The 19,283-nt window shown below is 45.6% G+C and overlaps 1 protein-coding gene across 2 annotated transcripts in view; it reads right to left on the bottom strand.

Moving 5' to 3' along the window:
- The window catches only part of LOC105491059 (GID complex subunit 4 homolog), a 30,259-nt gene that overhangs the window by 8,230 nt on the left and 2,746 nt on the right, over window positions 1-19,283 (bottom strand). For both annotated transcript variants that reach the window (XM_011757188.2, XM_071082442.1), the window contains exons 2-4: window positions 15,653-15,712; window positions 6,495-6,602; window positions 1,234-1,335 (exon numbers count right to left, since the gene is read on the bottom strand). In XM_011757188.2, coding sequence (XP_011755490.1) covers window positions 1,234-1,335; window positions 6,495-6,602; window positions 15,653-15,712 — 270 coding nt within the window. The remainder of the gene's footprint in view (window positions 1-1,233; window positions 1,336-6,494; window positions 6,603-15,652; window positions 15,713-19,283) is intronic.

Raw genomic sequence — 19,283 nt, 5'->3', positions numbered from 1 at the left:
AGGCAGGAGAATTGCTTGAACGCAGGATCTTGTGACCTTATGATCTGGCTGCCTTGGCCTCCCAAAGTGCTGGGATTACAGGCGTGAGCCACCGTGCCCAGTGATTCCCCCCTTTTTTTTTTTGAGATGGAGTCTTGCTGTGTCACCAGGCTGGAGTGCAGTGGTGCGATCCTAGCTCACTGCAACCTCTTTCTCCCAGGTTCAAGTGATTCCCCTGCCTCAGCCTCCCGAGTAGCTGGGACTACAGGGGCGCGCCACCATGCCCAGCTAATTTTTTTATTTTTTAGTAGAGATGGGGTTTCACCATGTTGGCCAGGATGGTCTCGATCTCTTGACCTCATGATCTGCCTGCCCTGGCCTCCCAAAGTGCTAGGATTACAGGTGTGATCCACTGCGCCCGGCTGATTCCCACTTCTTAAAGTGGTAAGCTATGCAAAGTAAAGACCGGGAAAGGCAACTCAAAATGATTCATCTTTATGAAAGCTGCCAAGATTTCAAGATAAAACAACTTTTTCCCTACAGACTGGGGACTAGGGGTTGGAGGTGGGTGTATGTTCTCAAAGTTATTTAACAAACTGGCTTCCTGATTTTGCTATTCTGGGGCTGTAAATATCACGTTATCAAAGCAGGGAGCACAAATGATCTTGCAGCTAAAAGCCAATCCATCAAATCAGTCAGGTGGGGCTCTCTGAGCACTGCTGAGTCAAAAACTCGCGTTCCATTCCCGGTCCCTCATTTCCTGAGCTGGAGGGAAGTAGAGGAGGTGAGACTTTCCTGACCTCTGGGAAAAGGATGTGGTGGAGGGGACCCGGCCCACGGATGGTGTTTAAGCCCATAGAGGGATCTGACTAAGTTCAAAGGAAGTTTGGCTCTGCCTTGAATCCAAAGAACACTTGGAGTGATTCAACCTGGGGGTTCAATAAGATTCTTGGGTGGGAAAAAGGAAAAGGAGAAAACAATGTTAGAGGCGGCCACCTAGGCCCAAATCCACTTGCTACCCACCAAAAGCACAGCAAGGAGGAGCTGTCTGGGACATCAGCAGTTAACCAGTGCGTGCCCTGGAGCTGTGCCCACTTTTTATAGGTGTGCAAACACCCTGCCATGAAGACTTTGCCATGACAACCAGCTGTGATGAGCACTGGACATGGGGAGCCCTTGGTTAGAGTGGGTATGTAGGTGCAGTACAGGGCCTGGCTTGTTGGGAGTCTGAGGGGCCACCTGGCGGGACCTTACCTTCCACCTCATGAAGACGTAGTCTCCATTCTTCAGCTCTTCATAATCAAAGTCATCTGAGTTAAATGATTTTGCATACTGATAAAAAGCCAGAAACTTGCCCTGAAAGCAGAAAAGAGAGTGTGCCAATTGACTGAGAGAAGGAGAGGCTGCTCTCAGAACTATGCTTATGTGCCCAGGTACACTCACCTTCCCAAGGCATGACAGCTGGAGATGTGGCTCCCAAAAGGGCAGCTAAGGCCAAGTAACAGATGGGACCCCATGGTCACCCCATTGAATGCAGACTCAACCCTGGGGCAGATACTTGGACTCCAGCTGAGGCCCCACTGCCCTACGCCTGCCTTGTTAACATGGCCGAGGAAAAGGCCAAAGGATGGGAATGGTGAACAGACAGACAAAATAAACAGATGAAAACTAAGAACAATTAATGAGAAGATCTCTGCAAGTAAATCCAAAGTAGCAAAAAGAGCCACGCAGAACAGCTTAGAAACAGCCTGCCCAGCCTCAGAAAAGAGGGCTTTGTGAAACTTGTGTCTCTGCATGATCTAGGGGCTTGGGCCAGCTAGCTAAGTAGACACTAGATACATGTGATAGCCTTGTCCTTCAATATCTGTGAGGGATTGGTTCCAAGATCCCCATGAATACCAAAATCTGCAGATGCTTAAGTCCCAGATATAAAACAGTGCAGTATTTGCTGATAACCTACACACATCCTCCCCTATACTTTATAGCATCTCTAGATTACTTACAATACCTAATTTGATGTAAATACTAAGTGAATAGTGGCTATACTGTATTGTTCAAGGAAGAATATCAAGAACAAAAAATTTATACATCTGCCAGGCGCAGTGGCTCACACCTGTAATCCCAGCACTTTGGGAAGCTGAGGTGGGCAGATCACGAGGTCAGGAGATTAAGACCATCCTGGCTAACATGGTGAAACCCTGTCTCTACTAAAAATACAAAAAAATTAGCCAGTTGTGGTGGCGGCTGCCTGTAGTCCCAGCTACTTGGGAGGCTGAGGAGGAGAATGGCTTGAACCCGAGAGTAGAGCTTGCAGTGAGCCGAGATCGCGCCACTGCACTCCAGCCTGGGCAACAGAGTGAGACTCTGTCTCAAAAAACAAAAAAGAAAAAGAAAATATCTATATATCATCAGTACAGATGCAATTTTTTTTTTTCAAATATTTTCAAACTGTGGCTGGTTGAATCCACAGATACAAAACCCACATATATGGAGGGCTGACTCTACATTTACAACAGGAGATTAGGAATAGGTTACAAAACTGCATCTTATGATCCCATTTTTAAAAAAGACAAAAAACAAGTATACACTGTATACCCAAAAGAGATTCAGGAAGAGGTTAACAGCATTTTAGTTTTAGGTGTTGCCATAGATTACTCCTTTTCCTCCAGCTTTTCTATTTTTTCAAATATTTTTAAATAAGCATGTGTTAATTTGATAAGAAAACATCTTAAACAAAAAATCAAGATACAGAGATACTAAGTCATAGATTTTGTCACATAGATTTATTTTATTATTATTTTTTGAGACAAAGTCTCGCTCCTGTTGCTTAGGCTGGAGTGCAATGGCATGATCTCAGCTCACTGCAACCTCCGCTTCCCAGGTTCAAGTGACTCTCCTGCCTCAGCCTCCTGAGTAGCTGGGATTCCAGGCGTGTGTCACCATGCCTGGCTAATTTTTATATTTTTGGTAGAGATGGCCTTTCACCATGTTGGCCAGGCTGTTCTCGAACTCCTGACCTCAGATGATCCATCTGCCTTGGCCTCCCAAAGTGCTGGCATTACAGGCGTGAGCCACCACGCCCAGTGTCACATAGACATTTTTATCCTATGTAGACTGAATATATGGAATCTTGACTTTACAGCACTAGTATAATAGCAACTTAAATACCACTAAGGAAAATCTGAGGGTGCAATACAATATCTCTGATTCTAGTTTATAATGAAAAAATGACAGCCTAGGTGAAGTGTATTCAACATTGTAAATCTCAGACAAACCCAGGTGTAGTACAGAGCTCCAGGAATCCCACGTGGGAACCTGGGAGTCCTCCATGAGTGGGGAAAGTTAGGGGAAATGGTGAGTACTAAAAAAGCAGCCACAAACTGCTGGAGGAGGAAGCACTCCATAGGCTCAGCTCCCTGGCTCAACCACACCTCACATGCCAGTACCAAGGGTGGCCTTCTTAGTTCCTCTCTCACCTAAAATGTTTCAATCCAGTCTAGCAGAGTCTGCAGACCCAGATCTCTTCCAGTGTCCTAACGGAAGTCAATGGGAAAATTAAGAGTTGCTTTCCAAATATTTAATTTGTAGTCAACCTAGCCTAAAACCGAGTGTCACTGGGCTTCAAAGACTTTGCTTTTTGCAGGCCCAATATAAAATGGAAAATAGAGTTGAATGGGAGAGAGGCTGTGGTTTACTACAGGGAAGAACCTTCTACTCTGGTGCTGTACAGGACGGGAAGGCGCCATCTTGTGAGGCAGCAAGCCATGCAGGAAGAGCCTAGCGCTGGGCAGAGGTGGCTGCAGATGGTACCAGGGAGCCCTTCCAACTCCACCTGCTGGTACCCAGCACCTTCATACACCACTTGGGCTCCCCCAACCTTCTGGATACTCAGGTTATGTGCATTCTCTTGTATCACAGAGAGACACAAATGACTCTCTAGCTATTGATGTCCATTTGCTACAACAATCAAAATGTACAGAATTCAAAAAATGCTCTAAAAAGCTCAAGTTTAAATTTAAATTTAACTGAACCTCAGTATTTGATCGATCTCCTTTTCTTACTCAAGTAAAAAACAGCTTGGGGCTGGGCATGGTGGCTCACGCCTGTAATCCCAGCACTGTGGGAGGCCAAGGCAGGTGGATTACTTGAGACCTGGAGTTCAAGACCAGCCTGGCCAGCATGGCGAAACCTTGTCTCTACTAAAAATACAAAAATTAGCCAGGCGTGGTGGCGCACGTCTGTAATCCCAGCTACTCGAGAGGCTGAGAGATGAGAATCACCTGAATCTGGGAGGCGGAGGTTGCAGTGAGCTGAGATTATGCCACGAACTCCAGCCTGGGTGACAGAGTGAGAATCTGTCTCAAAACAAAACCAGGCTGGGCGCGGTGGCTCACGCCTGTAATCCCAGCACTTTGGGAGGCTGAGGTGGGCGGATCATGAGGTCAGGAGATCGAGACCATCCTGGCTAACATGGTGAAACCCTATCTCTACTAAAAGTACACAAAATTAGTCGGATGTGGTGGCAGGCGCCTGTAGTCCCAGCTACTTGGGAGGCTGAGGCAGGAGAATGGCGTGAACTCAGGAGGCAGAGCTTGCAGTGAGCCGAGATTGCGCCACTGCACTCCAGCCTGGGCGACAGAGCAAGACTCCATCTCAAAAAACAAACAAACAAAAACAAAACAGAATAAAACAAAACAAAAACCCCCAAAAAAGAAAAACCAAAAAAACAGGTTGGGTGCAGTGGCTCACACCTATAATCCCAACACTTTGGGAGGCCAAGGCAGGAGGATCACTTAAAACTAGAAGTTCGGCTGGGCGCGGTGGCTCAAGCCTGTAATCCCAGCACTTTGGGAGGCCGAGACAGGTGGATCACGAGGTCAGGAGATCGAGACCATCCTGGCTAACACGGTGAAACCCCGTCTCTACTAAAAAAAAAAAAATACAAAAAACTAGCCGGGCGAGGTGGCGGGCGCCTGTAGTCCCAGCTACTCAGGAGGCTGAGGCAGGAGAATGGCGTGAATCCAGGAGGCGGAGCTTGCAGTGAGCTGAGATCCGGCCACTGCACTCCAGCCTGGGCGACAGAGCGAGACTCCGTCTCAAAAAAAAAAATAAAATAAAAATAAAACTAGAAGTTCAAGACCAGCCTGGGTAACATAGTGAGACTGTCTCTGCAAAAATAAAAGAAAATGAGCTGGGTGTGGTGGAACGTGCCTGTAGTTCTAGCTACTCAGGGTGCTGAGGTGGGAGGATTACTTGAGCCCAGGAGGTTGAGGCTGCAGTGAGTTATTATCATGCCATTGCACTCCAGCATGGACAACAGAGCAAGACCCCAACTCTAAAAAAATTTTTTTTTTTTTGAGACAGAGTCTCGCTCTGTCGCCTAGGCTGGACTGCAGTGGCTGGATCTCAGCTCACTGCAAGCTCACTGACTGACACAGCCATTTCTGGTTGGTTTACGGAGGGTAAACCCATTGATCTTCTCCAGTGTTAAACAAAAATTCACCATCACCATGGTCAACTAAAGCAAAAGGTTACTAGACAGGCTGAGAAACTGATTTTTTTTCTTTTTTTTTTTTTTTTTGAGACGGAGTCTTGCTCTGTTGCCTAGGCTGGAGTGCAGTGGCGCGATCTCGCCTCACTGTAAGCTCCGCCTCCCAGGTTCACACCATTCTCCTGCCTCAGCCTCCCGAGTAGCTGGGACTACAGGCACATGCCACCACACCTGGCTAATTTTTTGTATTTTTAGTAGAGATGGGGTTTCACTGTGTTAACCAGGATGGTCTCGATCTCTTGACCTCGTGATCCACCCGCCTCAGCCTCCCAAAGTGCTAGGATTACAGGTGCGAGCCACCGCACCCAGCCAAGAAACTGATTTTTGAAGACACGGTACTTATATGACAACCAATGAAAAGATCCCAGGACACTAACTCTGAGTTGTCTTGAAGCACTCACTACCGCTGAGTGAGAATGCTCTACACTTGACAGTTAAAAAGCAGGGGCAGCAGGATTTATAGGGGTGTACTTAAGACAAGACTATACTTGTCTGTTAGGAGCGAGGATAAAAAGAAACGATGTGGCTCTGCCCTGATAAGCCAGCGGGAGGGCAGATTCCCACAACATCATCTCCATCTAATGCCAGCCCCGAAGCCAGAGGTCATCACTGCATGTTTCACAGGGTTTTCCCCAAGCAGAGGTGATTTGAAAGGAACAGTGGACAGAAGATAGACAAACAGGTGGGAAGGATAGGAGGACACTGTTAAGCTGAGCAAAGTTCTGGCTAGAACTCTGGGGTTGCTATCATCAGACCACCATTTGCTATTTAAGCAGCAGGTCAGATTGTATTTAAACTCTTCTCATAAGGAAGATGGAACAACTGAGGTCTGTGTGCGGCGCAACCTTTTACTTGGCTGCAAAGCCCCAATAATACCAAATAAGGGACAAGGTCTCTGGCTCCCAGCATTTCTTCAGTTCTCTAGCAGCCCCTGGATGACACAGCGCAGATCAGACTTACTCACCCAGTGTTTCCGATCAACATCTTCATCTGCATCCCACTTGCGAGTTAAGAAAGGGTGTTTTTTGCTGATTATTTCTCCTTCAAAGAAGGTCGTAAGGGTTGGATACTCCTATGGTAAAACCCAAATATCAAAATAAGATGGTGACTGAGAGTTTTTAACCTTTTTACAAAGGAAGAATCAACTTTGCTTTAACTTCTTTCCAGTACCTTGACACCGCTACCTGACAACCCAAACCAGAATTAGATCCAGCCAGTTTGCCAACAAGCTGTGGCAATGGACCTGAATCGAAATCACCCAGAGAATGAAGGGTTTCCTGGATTTTGCCAGCAGCAGACAGCCCTTCTCTGACTTCACTTGTTATGTGCTAGTCTCTTAGAAAAGAATTTGGATGTTTCCACAAGTAAATTTTGAATATTCTAGCATACAAAGCAGATCATAACTTAGCAGATTTTACTTTCCAAGGTTAGAACCAAAGAGGCTCCAAAATCCCTGTGCTTACCACTAAGGCTCTCTCAAACCACTGGTTCTCCAACTGGCTCAGTCATTTGTCCCTTTTACACCAATTCTCCAAGGTTCCACGGGTGGATTTTGGGGTAGAATACCTTTTATTTTTTTTTTTTTTTCCCCTGAGACAGTCTTGCTCTGTCGCCCAGGCTGGAGTACAGTGGCACAATCTCGGCTCACTGCAACCTCCTCCCACACCCTGGGTTCAAGCAATTCTCCTACCTCAGTCTCCTGAGTAGCTGGGATTACAGGTGGCCGCCACCACGCCCAGCTAATGTTTGTATTTTTAGTAGAGACGGGGTTTCACCATGTTGGCCAGGCTGGTCTCAAACTTCTGACCTCAGGTGATCCACCCGCTTTGGCCTCCCAAAGTGCTAGGATTACAGGTGTGAGCCACCGCACCCGGCCTAGAATACCTTTTATTTTGGCCGGGTGCGGAGGATCATGCCTGTAATCCCAGCACTTTGGAAGGCTGAGGTGGGAGGATCACCTGAGATCAGGAGTTCGAGACCAGCCTCATGAACATGAAGAAACCTCATCTCTACTAAAAATACAAAATTAGCCAGGCGTGGTGGTGCATGCCTGTAATCCCAGCTACTTGGGAGGCTGAGGCAGGAGAACTGCCTGAATCCGGAGGCGGAGTTTGCAATGAGCCGAGATCGTGCCATTGCACTACAGCCTGGGCAATAAGAGCAAAACTCTGTCTCAAAAAAAAAAAAAAATTAAATACTTTTTTCAGTGTTCTATATGTTCAGAGAAACTTTTAGTAATGAACTATAGAAATGGTCCCTGAAGGTAGTCTTAGAATACCTTGATATATAGGGATACATTTAATTGTCACATGAACTAAGAACAACTTATATGAGGAAAAACACATGAACTAAGAACAATTTCTATGAGGAAAACATATGTAAATCGTGTCTGAATGTAAAAACCATGCCGTTGAAAACATAAGCAAGAAGCCATGTGCTGGCTTGGGTGCTTTGTTAATTGCTCTTTGTTCATGCGTTAGTAAGTAGGCACCAATGATTTTCAAAAAGATTAATAAGACAAAAAGTTAACACCGTAAAAAGTCTACAATTTCCCTGCATTTGTAGAAACCAACCAACTACCCGCCCCTCAGGCTACCTTGCCAGCCCCTGATGTCTGCCAGGAGCACGGTTATGACAGTCACTGGCCTGGCAAACCACAGATTACAGTCCTAATGTCGAGGACTACAGAGGGCCCATGTTTTTCCTTCAGATCAGATGTAAGCCCCTCTTATTCTGCATCAAACACCTCGTTCTGATGGCTTTGCCACATCTACCAAGCTGGCCTCCATGTAGTGCAGGACCTTCCTGAGAGAGGCTGCCACACTAAAAGCCACTGGCGCAGAGGCTCCCAGGAAACAGAACATCACCACCACCACCAGGAGGCCTGCTTTAGGATGATACCGTGGAGGGAATCTGTTTCCTTAACAGTGAACCTAAAATATGATAAATCTAACACTGCTCCTGGCCGGGCGCGGTGGTTCAAGCCTGTAATCCCAGCACTTTGGGAGGCCGAGACGGGTGGATCACGAGGTCAGGAGATCGAGACTATCCTGGCTAACACGGTGAAACCCCGTCTCTACTAAAAAATACAAAAAACTAGCCGGGCGAGGTGGCGGGCGCCTGTAGTCCCAGCTACTCGGGAGGCTGAGGCAGGAGAATGCCGTGAACCCGGGAGGCGGAGCTTGCAGTGAGCTGAGATCCGGCCACTGCACTTCAGCCTGGGCGACAGAGCGAGACTCCATCTCAAAAAAAAAAAAAAAAAAAAAATCTAACACAGCTCCAAATCCACAAACCCCGTATCCTAACACTGTTGCTGGATTCTTCACATAAATATTTAAATACACAGACTGAAAAAATGAGAGAGGAGAAATTTTCCTAAATGTAAACCTAATTTTTAAGGTATAAGCTAGCTTTTTTTTTTGGGGGACAGAGTCTCGCTCTGTTGCCCAGGCTGAAATGCAGTGGCACGATCTCGGCTCACTGCAACCTCTGCCTCCCGGGTTCAGGTGATTCTCCTGCCTCAGCCTCCCGAGTAGCTGGGATTACAGGCGCCCGCCACCATGCCCGTCTAATTTTTTGTTTGTTTTGTAGAGACGGGGTTTCACCATATTAGCCAGGATGGTCTTCATCTCCTGACCTCGTGATCCGCCTGCCTCAGCCTCCCAAAGTGCTGGGATTACAGGCGTGAGCCACCACGCCCAGCTGGTATAAGCTAACTTTTAATTATAATCTGTTCTAGGAAAGACTACTAAGGAAAAAGTTTTCAATAAATCAGCATTTGAATTTGATATTTTAAACTAGAAGCTTTTTTTGTTTTTTTTTTTGAGATAGAGTCTCCCTCTGTCACCCAGGCTGGAGTGCAGTGGCACAATCTCGGCTCACTGCAACCTCCGCCTCCCGGGTTCAAGCAATTCTCTGTCTCAGCTTCCCGAGTAGCTGGGATTACAGGTGCCTGCCACCATGCCTGGCTAATTTTGTATTTTTAGTAGAGACGGGGTTTCACCATGTTGGCCAGGCTGGTCTTGAACTCCCGACCTCATGATCCACCCACCTCGGCCTCCCAAAGTGCTGGGATTACAGGCATGAGCCAACTAGAAGCTATTTATATTATCAAGCTTTAATCTTTTTTTCTGAACTTCCCTGAAAGGGATAGGATGAAATGATAGAGGTTTTAATACAAGGCCAAGCCTGGTGGCTCACAACTGTAATGCCAGCACTTTAGGGGGCCAAGGCAGGAGGATCGCTCGAGCCTAGGAGATCAAGACCAGCTTGGGCAACATAGTAAGACCTGGTCTCTATTATTAAAAAAGGGAGGGGTGGGGAGGAGGTCCTAATACGATTAAAACACTTATAGTTTAAATCACTAGTTTTCCTAATGAATAATTCTGCGCTGACTTCTTTGTAAACATACTTTAGGCAGTATATCAGGGTGACTACAGGGCACCCTCAAACTTTGAGAATAAAATAAATACCTAATAAATGAGATTCAGTGTGTACAGAAGTCACCGAAAAGATAAAATATTCTCAGAGCAGGAACAGGAAATTCAAGCACTTTATTACAGCCCAATGAGGGGTAATTTATAGAGCAGACGAAAAAACCATGTCAGAAGAAAGGATATCAAGAAATGAGTAGGAGAGGCAGCAAAAGCAGGAGTGAGCATCCCGTGGTGAGTCTGGCTGTTGTCAGCCATTTAAGTCCCCCAACTAATCCTCTCACTGATTCCAGGCTCACCCAAAACTCTCTGGTGATGGGTACCACGACTTTTCATGTAGATCTGTCTTCTGGGGGACTAACATTCAATTGGCCGATAAGTCAACAGGAACTTCTGGAACACACAGGAATCTCATACTATGACAAAACCTGGCACTTCTGTTTCTGTGAGTTTTGGTAAGTGTGACCTGTCTCCCCAGTTCAGCACAAGTGTAGTACAACTTCAGCTGGAGCTTCCAATCCTTCCAAACCCAAGTAATGAGTAAATGGGGGGCCTGCCCATAGGTCCCCAAAGGCTGGGTTCCCAGGTACCCCCTGAAAGCTGCTGGTTCCCTAGAAAGTTTGCCTCTCTTGACTGACGGACGGCTCAAAAGTGCAAAAGGAATGTTATTTGACATTTATTCTTTACATTTCCAGAATTTCATTTCCAGAAGGCATCAAAACAAACTTTAAAGCTCTGTTTTGCAATGTGGCAATTCCTCAAAGAGCTAAAAACAGAACTACCATTGGACCCAGCAATCCCATTATTGGGTATATACCCAGAGGAATATAAATCATTCTACTATAAAGACACATGCATGCAAATGTTCACTGTAGCACTATTCACAACAGTAAAACATGGGTCAACTTAAATGCCCATCAATGACAGATTGGATAAAGAAAACGTGGTATATACACACCAAGGAATACTATGCAGCCATAAAAAGAAATGAGATAATGTCTTTTGCGTGAACATGGATAGAGCTAGAGGCCGTTATCCTTAGCAAACTAATGCAGGAACAGAAAACCAAATACCACCCTTGTAAGTAGGAGCTAAATGATAAGAACTCATGGGCACAAAGAAGGAAACAACAGGCTCACGCCTGTAATCCCAGCACTTTGGGAGGCCGAGGTAGGCAAATCACCTGAGGTCAAGAGTTCGAAACCAGCCTAGCCAACATGGTGAAACCCCATCTCCACCAAAAGTACAAAAAAATTTAGCCCAGTGTGGTGGTACACATTACCTGGGAAGCTGAGCAGAACTGCTTGAACCTGGGAGGCAGAGGTTGCAGTGAGCGGATATTGCACCACTACAATCAAGCCTGGGCAACAGAGCGAGACTTCATCTCAAAAAAAAAAAAAAAAAAGAAGGGAAGAACAGACAATGGGGTCTACTTGAGGGTAGAGGATGGGAGAAGGGAGAGGAGCAGAAAAAATAACTATTGAGTACTAGGCTTAGTACCTGGGTGACAAAATAATCTGTACAACAGTTATATAGTTATAACAGTTATAAACCGTGACATAAATTTATCTATATAACAAACCTGCACATGTATGCCCAAGCCTAGGAAAAAAAAAAAAAAAAAAGCTGTGCTTGTTTGTGAATGTGAGATGTGAGGTAGCTAAGAGGCCATTTATCTCCTTTTTTTTATTTTTTGACACGAAGTCTCACTCTGTTGCCCGGGCTGGAGTCCAGTGGCAGGATCTGGACTCACCACAAACTCTGCCTCCCGGGTTCAAGTGATTCTCCTGCCTCAGCCTCCTGAGTAGCTGGGATTACAGGTGCCCACTACCACGCCCAGCTAATTTTTGTATTTTTAGTAGAGACGGTATTTCACCGTGTTGTCCAAGTGGTCTTGAACTCCTGACCTCAGGTGATCCACCTGCCTCAGCCTCCCAAAGTGCTGGGATTATAGGCGTGAGCCACTGTTCCTGGCCTATCTTCATTTTAGTAGATACTTTTCCACATTGTATACATGAGGAAGACAACTACTATGACTAAAACCCAAATTATAGTTTAATTAAATTAAAAATTTGATATTTTGCCAGGCATGGTGGCTCATGCCTGTGATCCCAGCACTATGGGAGGCCAAGATGGGTGGATCACGAGGTCAGGAGATCGAGATAATCCTGGCTAGCACAATGAAATCCTGTCTTTACTAAAAATACCAAAAATTAGCCAGGCGTGGTGGCAGGCACCTGTAGTCCCAGCTACTCTGGAGGCTGAGGCAAGAGAATGGCGTGAGCCCGGGGGGTGGAGCTTGCAGTGAACCGAGATCACGCCACTGCACTCCAGTCTGGGCGACTAAGCGAGACTCCGTCTCAAAAAAAAAAAAAAAAAAAAAAAGTTATCACATAGTTGCACAACTTTGTGAATACACTAGAAGCCAATGAACTGTATACTTTAAATGGGTGAAATGTATGGTATGTGAATATATCTCAATAAAGCTACTAAAAAACATTATTTAAAAAGAATTCTTCTACATCTAAGGCCTGAGCAGGACTTGCTTTAACTCAACACCCCTGCAGCAGCATAATGTGGTTTATTTATTGCTCGACCAGGAACAGGCAACTCTGGGGAGGGTATGTGCTCATCAAGGCCACGCCATCTGCAGAGGTTCTGTTAAGAGCCTAGGGCTCCCCTTGGGTTAGCCCCCAATGAAGGGCCATTGTCAATGCCCCCTCCTCAAAGGAGCCTGACTGCTGCTCTCGACAGGGGCTTCCTAAAGGAAGGGCTACTTGCTCCCAAAGGAGAGCTCAATGCCATTAGCATTTCTGTATACTTCTTCAAGATTTCCAATGCTACTTACCATTTCTGTGCAGCTTCTTTTTTTTTTTTTGAGACGGAGTCTTGCTCTGTCGCCCAGGCTGGAGTGCAGTGGCCGGATCTCAGCTCACTGCAAGCTCCACCTCCCGGGTTTACGCCATTTTCCTGCCTCAGCCTCCCGAGTAGCTGGGACTACAGACGCCCGCCACCTCGCCCGGCTAGTTTTTTTTTTGTATTTTTAGTAGAGACGGGGTTTCACCGTGTTAGCCAGGATGGTCTCGATCTCCTGACCTCGTGATCTGCCCGTCTCGGCCTCCCAGTGTTGGGATTACAGGCTTGAGCCACCGCGCCCGGCCTCTGTGCAGCTTCTTATCACTCAAATGACTGGTTTTGGAGTCAGCATTAACATTCCAATGTCTTACACACTTGCTGGTTTCCTTATGACATTCAGTGTTTGTGTTCTGCACCCAGTTAACTAATGTATGTGGCTACCTGAGAGTTGAGCATATTCTGTTTTAGGATCTTTTCTCCTATCACAAAAACAAAGGCTGGAATCCTGTATTTTGCTATCCTTTCTACTCCTACTTGATTTGATACAATTCTCGAGTTAAATAAGAAATACCTTTTGTCTCAACAACAAACTTCTTAGGAGATCCTCAATCAGTCAAGCTTCTAATAGAAAAGCAGGAGAACCAGATAGGAACCAGGAGCCAGAAACCTGTCTTAAGACTGAGGCTCGTCAGGACTTTATAAGAGAATCACATATTAGTATCATATTCGAGTCTGTCATTTTCTCTAACACTCCCAGAACAAGTCCACTGATTGTCTTAGAGCAGGCCTTTTTTTTTTTTTTTTTTTTTGAGACAAAGTTTCGCTCTTGTTGCTCAGGCTGGAGTGCAATGGTGCAATCTCGCTCACTGCAACCTTCACCTCCTGGGTTCAAGCGATCCTCCTGCCTCAGCCTCCTGAGTAGCTGGGATTACAGGCGCCTGCCACCACGCCCAGCTAATTTTTGTATTTTCAGTAAAGACGAGGTTTCACCATGTTGACCAGGCTGGTCTTGAACTCCTGACCTCAGGTGATCCACCCACCTCAGCCTTCCAAAGTGCTGGGATTACAGGTGTGAGCCACCATGCCTGACCCCAGTATTTTTTTTTTTAAAGAGAGAGGATCTTCCTAGGTTGCCCAGGCTGGAGTGCAGTGGCTATTCATAGGCATAATCACAGCACACTGCTGCCTTCAAATCCTCGCCTCAAGCGATCCTCCAGCCTCAGTCTTCTGAGTAGCTAGGACTACAGGCACACACCACCATGCCTGGCTAATTTCTTAAAAACTATTTGTAGGCCGGGCGCGGTGGCTCAAGCCTGTAATCCCAGCACTTTGGGAGGCCGAGACGGGCGGATCACGAGGTCAGGAGATCGAGACCATCCTGGCTAACACGGTGAAACCCCGTCTCTACTAAAAAATACAAAAAAGTAGCCGGGTGAGGTGGCGGGCGCCTGTAGTCCCAGCTACTCGGGAGGCTGAGGCAGGAGAATGGCGTAAACCTGGGAGGCGGAGCTTGCAGTGAGCTGAGATCCGGCCACTGCACCCCAGCCTGGGCGGCAGAGCAAGACTCCGTCTCAAAAAAAAAAAAAAAAAAAAAAAACTATTTGTAGCGACAAGGTCTTGCTATGCTGTCCAGGCTGGTCTTGAATTCCTGGCCCCAAGTGTTCCTCCTGCTTTGACCTCCCAAAATGTTGGGATTACAGGTGTGAGCCACAGCACCCAGCTTGGAGCAGGAATTTTTAATTCTCAATTTCACAGATGAGAAGACTGAAAGAAGTTAAAGGTCACAGATGGAGGAAGGGGCAGCAGAAGAATGCCACCCCAGTTCCTTTCCACTGTCCCATCCAGCACAGCACTCCATCCAAATACTGCTGGGTCATCAGACCATGACAGCTGACAAAGGCCAGAGGTCCCCTGCAGCTAGGTCCGGCCTGGGCATTCCCAGCATTCACAGGGCCAGTCTAGCTACCTCCTTCCACTTCCTGTTTCCTTGCTAATGGAAAAGAAAGGATGCTCCTCCTTGCTTTCTAAAGTCCCAGGAATTCTGAGGTTTAAAAAGTTGCTTCAAAGAAAAGAAAATACTCTGCACAGCAGGTACTTCTGCTGGAAACTAGATGGTCACTTTCCTTTTTTTTTTTTTTTTTTGAGACAGGGTCTTGCTCTGTTGCCCAGGTTGTAGTGCAGTGGTGTGATCTTGGCTTACTGCAACCTCTGCCTCTCTGGTTCAAGTGATTCTCTGTGCCTCAGCCTCCCAAGTAGTTGGAACTGCAGGTCCGTGCCACCACGCCTGGCTATTTTTTTTTTTTTTTGTATGTTTAGTAGAGATGGGGTTTCACCATGTTGGCCAGGTTGGTCTCCCTACCTCAAGTGATCTGCATGCCTCGGACTCCCAAAGTGTTGGGATTACAGGCACGAGCCACTGCGCCCAGACAGTAACTTTTCATTGTTCCTATGAACTAAGAGGTTTAAGGAACTTAAAATCTCATTATTTATAGGACTGATGCTTATCTCAGAAACCGTTAAACTTATGATGAGGGTGGTAGCTATATTCTTATTATTTTTTACCCCAAAAAGGGTTAAAAATAAAATCAATAGTGTTGGTTGTGACGATTTTGACATACTCATAAACTTTTCTTTAAAAGATTTGTGAATCTGTACAATTCTCAACAGGACACACTGAAACTGTCTGCTTTATGTTCCCTATACAGTAGCAATGCTCAGGAGTAGTCTGCTTTAATTAGGCCTCAAAGAGTTGAGACCGCCTGCCCTTAACCCCAATGAGTCTGCGGAGCCTCACACCACGGACTTTCCAGTGCTGGTTTGTGTGAGTACTTACCTCAGTAAGGCCTTTAATCTTCAAGTACCCACAAAGGTAAGAGTTCCCCGTGTCCACGTGCTGAAAAGAAAGGATACGCAGCCTGTTACAAATAGATAAACTTACTAGGGGACATGCAGGAGGGTACTCTGGAAATCCTGTGAGGCCAGACTAGTGGTCAGTGAACACCTGGCGCGGCCCAAGGCTCATCCAGCCTCTGGGATCTTGAGAAGTTCTCCCTACACACATGCCTGTTCTGCTGAAGCAAAGTGATCCCAAGACCCTCTCAACTTCCTTCAGCTGAGTATCTTGAGACTGAAGTGCCTTTCTGGAATGGGGTGCCCACTCAAATTCATTTTCTGTGCTATCTTCAACACACGCCTCCCGGTCATCTAGAGACCCTGAACACTGCTGGGTACAGGGTCTCTGTCTCTGCCTGTACACATGGTGTCATCCCTAACCTCAGGCTTGACTTTCTTTCTAATGTCTTTCAAGCCTTTTTCTATTTCTGTGTTGCTCAATCATTGTTCTAGGAGGTCTGCTCCTCTTCTAGTTTTTACACTAAATATCATCCTGCATTATTTCTTTATGAAATGGGCAGATTGTTCAGAAATGGCATCCTATAAAGACTTACATGGTATAAACTTCAGTTATGAACCAAAATGCCAACCAAAACTCTGACTATATTGTGAATGTCCACTCTGTGCATTTTATATATGAATGCTGTGTTTCTTAATGAAAAGAGTCAGGAGAAATAACAGGCATAGTAGACTGTGAGATTTAGCAGTCACCAATTACTGGTTGCTGAGACACTGCCGGATACTTACCCAACAACCAATTTCCTCCTTTTTCATGCTGGCAGGGCCCAGTTTTTGCTCTGGTACCTACCTACCACATAAGACTTGGTCAACCTGATGGATCTAAGGCACACAGGTGTCCCCATCCCCTTGCAAGTCATGTGTTTAGGAGTCAGTGACCCATTTCTGGCCCATGAGATGTGTAAGTCTCCTGGGTGTATCTGTGAAAAATTCCTGGCTTTTGAAGAGGCGCATGAGGAAGAAATGGCTTTTTTGTCCCCTGGTGGTGACAGTATCTGCATGGAGTGCCCAGTCCTGGGGCAGACATGTAGACAGCAGGTGAGAAATAGGCCAGGAAATGCTGAGGATGGTAGTATAGAAAGATGGAAAAAACTGGGCCCATCGTAGGTCTCTGAATTAACCAACCTGAAGCCACGTCACCTCAAAACTCCTCCTGATGTGAGATTTCACTCAAATCTATACAGACTTGTTCTGAATAGGGAGTTTCAGATTTCATGACAACTGGATTCACTTACAAGTTAAACCCTTGAATTAAAGCAAACCAAGTACAAGGGTACCTGCGGTACACTGAGATTTTAATGGTAAGTGAGGTCTTATTTCAAGAAATTAGAATAGTTTTGTGGCATTTATCGCATTTGTGAGCTTGATTACTTCCAATTATACCATAAACCAAATAGCAAGCCATGCTTAAAAACTGTAATGAACTTAGTCAACCAGATGATGTCAGTACCAAAGCAAATGGACTTCAATGAAGCCAAAGTGCCTTCACAGTTTGGTGCTGGTGACAAAGGTATTCCCTGTGAAAACTGCCAAAGCATTGTAAATATCCTCATTTGCTAACCTTGCCATTGGACATTATCTAAAACAGCTAATCCACACTAACATGGTTCAGCAAAGAACTTTTATTAAAGGACACATAATTCTAACCTGAGTCTTTAAATTTCATGCATGCAATTCTCATTGAATTCAATATAGTTTGGGGTTTTGCAGCTGCTGGAAAGGGTATCAGGTGGCAAGAATACTTGCTAATAAGATTAAAAATTGAAATGTAAATTGGCTAACATTTTGCATGGATTATCACATGCTCAAGAATCAGAATTTCAGCTTGGCCTCCATTCAACCAAGTGTCTCTCTATTTCTGCCCAAATTGATCTTGATAATGGTTGGTGAACTCAAACACACCACAATGCATACAGCTTTTGCCAAATGGCAGGCGAGCATCTCAAGAAAGATAACAGGGCACATGTTTAGCAAGAAGGTCTCACAGCACAGCTGTGTCCAACGGCTGCTCTTTTAAATATTCCTTACACAGCGACCAGGCCTCCCTTCTACTGCTGGCTTCTTAGATGGCAGAGGAGGAAAGAGAAGTCACAGTAAGTTGGGGGTGGAGAGGAGACCCAGTCAGAAACTCACAAAGCTTTGAGGAACTCTTTAAATTAGAATCACAAAAAAGAAAATGCTCCAAAACAACAACAACAACAACAACACAAAAAACACATGAAAAGATGCACAACATCACAGTAATTATAGAAATTCAAATCAAGACTACAATGAGAGACCACTTCAAAAACACTAGGACGGGCCGGGCGCAGTGGCTCAAGCCTGTAATCCCAGCACTTTGGGAGGCCGAGACGGGCGGATCACGAGGTCAGGAGATCGAGACCATCCTGGCTAACACGGTGAAACCCTGTCTCTACTAAAAAATACAAAAAAAAACTAGCCGGGTGAGGTGGCGGGCGCCTGTAGTCCCAGCTACTCAGGAGGCTGAGGCAGGAGAATGGCGTGAACCCGGGAGGCGGAGCTTGCAGTGAGCTGAGATCCGGCCACAGCACTCCAGCCTGGGTGACAGAGCGAGACTCCGTCTCAAAAAAAAAAAAAAAAAAAAAAAACACTAGGACGGCTACAATAAAAAAGATGAACAGTGAGTGTTGGTGAGGATGCGGAGAAACTGGAACCCTCACCCACTGCTGGTGGAAATGTGAAACAATGCAGGGGCAGTTTCTCAAAATGTTAAAACAGAGTTACCATGTGACCCAGCAATTCCACTCCCAGGTAGTTATCTACAGAAATGAAATATACTCCACATAAAAACTTGTACATAAATGTACATAGCAGTATTATTCATAGTAGCCAGAAGTGAAAACAACCCAAATGTCTATCAACTGATCACTGGATAAACAAAATATTGTATATCCATTCAATGGACAATTGTTACAATGAACAATGCAATATAAGTGCTGATACATATTACGATATGGCTGAACCTCGAGGACATTATGCTAAGTGAAAGAAGCCACTCTCAAAGGGACAAATACTGTATGATTATATGAAATGTCCAGAATAGACAAACAACAACAAAAATAGATGAGCAGTTGCCTAGCATTGGAAGGGGGGTTATGGCTAAGGGTTACAAGGTTTCCTTTTGGGGTGACAAAAATATTCTAAAATTAGGTTGTGGTGGTGGTTAAACAACTGTGAATATACTAAAAACTACTGAATTGTACACTTTAAATAAGTGAATTATATCTAAATAAAGATACAAAAAGAAAGAAAAGAAAATGAGAAGAAACAAAAAGAAGCTGAGTTATAAAAGGCAGAAGTAAGTCTAAGAAGGCTGTGTCTGACAAACTAGTCCTGGCTGAAAAACCAGATGATGGGGCAATTCACATGCCACTGACTAGTCGTGATGATGACCAAGCAGCTCACCAATCCAGATGTAGGGCAGCATTCATTGGCATGACCACCACCCCCACCATCAGACATCCTACTCAAGTGGCTCCCAGTCATCCACCAGGTTTCTGCTCTGGGCTGCCTGAGACCTATCAGCCCTGCCC

The sequence above is a fragment of the Macaca nemestrina genome, chromosome 17, assembly GCF_043159975.1.
Source record: "Macaca nemestrina isolate mMacNem1 chromosome 17, mMacNem.hap1, whole genome shotgun sequence".
NCBI lineage: Eukaryota > Metazoa > Chordata > Mammalia > Primates > Cercopithecidae > Macaca > Macaca nemestrina.
This window is presented reverse-complemented; position numbering and strand designations above follow the sequence as displayed.